At 40.3% G+C, this 1,522-nt stretch overlaps 1 protein-coding gene across 1 annotated transcript; it reads right to left on the reverse strand.

Annotated features, from left to right (window-relative positions):
- Nucleotides 1-150: 150 nt before the first annotated feature.
- Nucleotides 151-1,499, reverse strand: LOC119345332 (zinc finger BED domain-containing protein RICESLEEPER 2-like). Its single transcript, XM_037615456.1, has 3 exons — nucleotides 759-1,499; nucleotides 578-672; nucleotides 151-507 (listed from the first exon to the last, which is right to left on the reverse strand). The coding sequence occupies exons 1-3, from the start codon at nucleotides 1,309-1,311 to the stop codon at nucleotides 424-426; spliced, it is 732 nt and encodes a 243-aa protein (XP_037471353.1). The 5' UTR covers nucleotides 1,312-1,499; the 3' UTR covers nucleotides 151-423.
- Nucleotides 1,500-1,522: the final 23 nt, after the last annotated feature.

Below are 1,522 nucleotides of genomic sequence, written 5' to 3' on the forward strand. Positions count from 1 at the left end.
CACTTCCTTTGAACTTTACACAGCAAAGCATCAAATATTGACAGCCACACCAAATTTTTTGCATAGCACAAAGCTTCCACAGCAAAGCATCAAGTATTGACATAAAAACTGAGAAAATGTTGACAGCGAAACAATAGGACCGTAGTTCATCACAACATCATTCAAGGACCGTAGTTCATCACAACAAACACATAATCCAAAGTTCATCACAACAAACACATAATTCGAAGTTCATGACAACAAAAGAAATGGCTCGAGACGATCACGTTGACCTCAACAATCCACATGACAAGATCATGTAGACATCCATCTTCAAAGTAGCAAGAGCAACACCAACATGACGATTATCTACATGTAACACAGATTTGGAAACATATTGGGATCATGTAAAGATATGAAAACTGAAACATGTCAAAAGAATAGTTACCAATTGTTGTTATCCCCCACATCAACAATCTTGGGCAACTTGATATTCTCAACATCGTCCTCCTCATCTTCATCTCTCTCCTAATTATTTGGAAGTTAGCCACATACAAGAAATAGACAGAAAGCATAGAAGAAAAGAGAGGAGTCATACCACCACATTGAAGTCCTTGTGAGAACCTTTGATATAACTAGCACCGCACACCAAGGCTTCCACCATTTCTGGTTTCAAAGAACTCCTGTAGTCATCTAAAACCACACAAGTAGACATATCTAAGTTCAAAGATAGGATGACAAGTTAACAAGTTAACATCCAATGTAACAAGTAGACATACCTAAAACTCTTCCACCCGTGCTAAAAGTTGATTCCGAAGACACGGAGGTAGCCGGGACAGTCAAGAACCTCTTTGCCATCATTGCCAATACGGGGTATCTAGGTGCATTCACCCTCCACCAATCAAGAAGATTGAACATAGGATCCATTGCCTCATTCAAGTCATCTAGATAGTTTCTAAGCTCACTTTTTGATGGTGTTGATGAAGTTGCTGATAAGAAGGACTGAAACTCACAATCCATAAGTGGCATCGAGGTACTTGTGTTGCAATTGTTCTTGGCTGATGATCCACTAGCTCTTTCTCCAGCTTGCTTATTTTTCGCAACAAACTTCTCATACAATGTGTCCAACTCTCCGCGCACAATATTCTTCTCAGTATTTGCTTTCCCCACAGCATACATTTGGTGATAGCACCACTCAACATACCTCATCTTGTACCTTGGGTCCAAGATGGTAGCAAGCACCATGACATTGTTCGGCTCATCCCAATACTTGTCAAATTTATCCATCATTGCATCACCCATTTTCTTGTAGCATTCATCATCATGAGCCATGGCTTTTCTCAAAGCAATCTTGATGCTGACAATGTGAGGGTAGAATATGTTGGAGGTGGGATATAATTGCCCTGAAAACGCAGTTGTCACACGAGATAAAGAGAGGAGCAATGGCTTAATAACTTCAAACTTGTCCCATTCTTCTTTTTCCGGTTCCCATTGATAGTTGGCATTTGAAGCTGCATAAGAGGACAAGGCTTCCCTATACGGG

This window comes from Triticum dicoccoides, unplaced genomic scaffold (genome assembly GCF_002162155.2).
Source record: "Triticum dicoccoides isolate Atlit2015 ecotype Zavitan unplaced genomic scaffold, WEW_v2.0 scaffold226439, whole genome shotgun sequence".
In the NCBI taxonomy this organism is placed as follows: domain Eukaryota; kingdom Viridiplantae; phylum Streptophyta; class Magnoliopsida; order Poales; family Poaceae; genus Triticum; species Triticum dicoccoides.

What these genes read in the sequence shown, in the direction of transcription:
- LOC119345332 (XM_037615456.1), bottom strand. Translation starts at nt 1,311, where the DNA reads ATGGCTCATGATGATGAATGCTACAAGAAAATGGGTGATGCAATGATG. An exon ending in CACGGGTGGAAGAGTTTTAG is followed by an intron (nt 673 to 758) that starts GTATGTCTACTT and finishes GTGTGGTTTTAG; the next exon opens with ATGACTACAGGAGTTCTTTG. An exon ending in ACAAGGACTTCAATGTGGTG is followed by an intron (nt 508 to 577) that starts GTATGACTCCTC and finishes CCAAATAATTAG; the next exon opens with GAGAGAGATGAAGATGAGGA.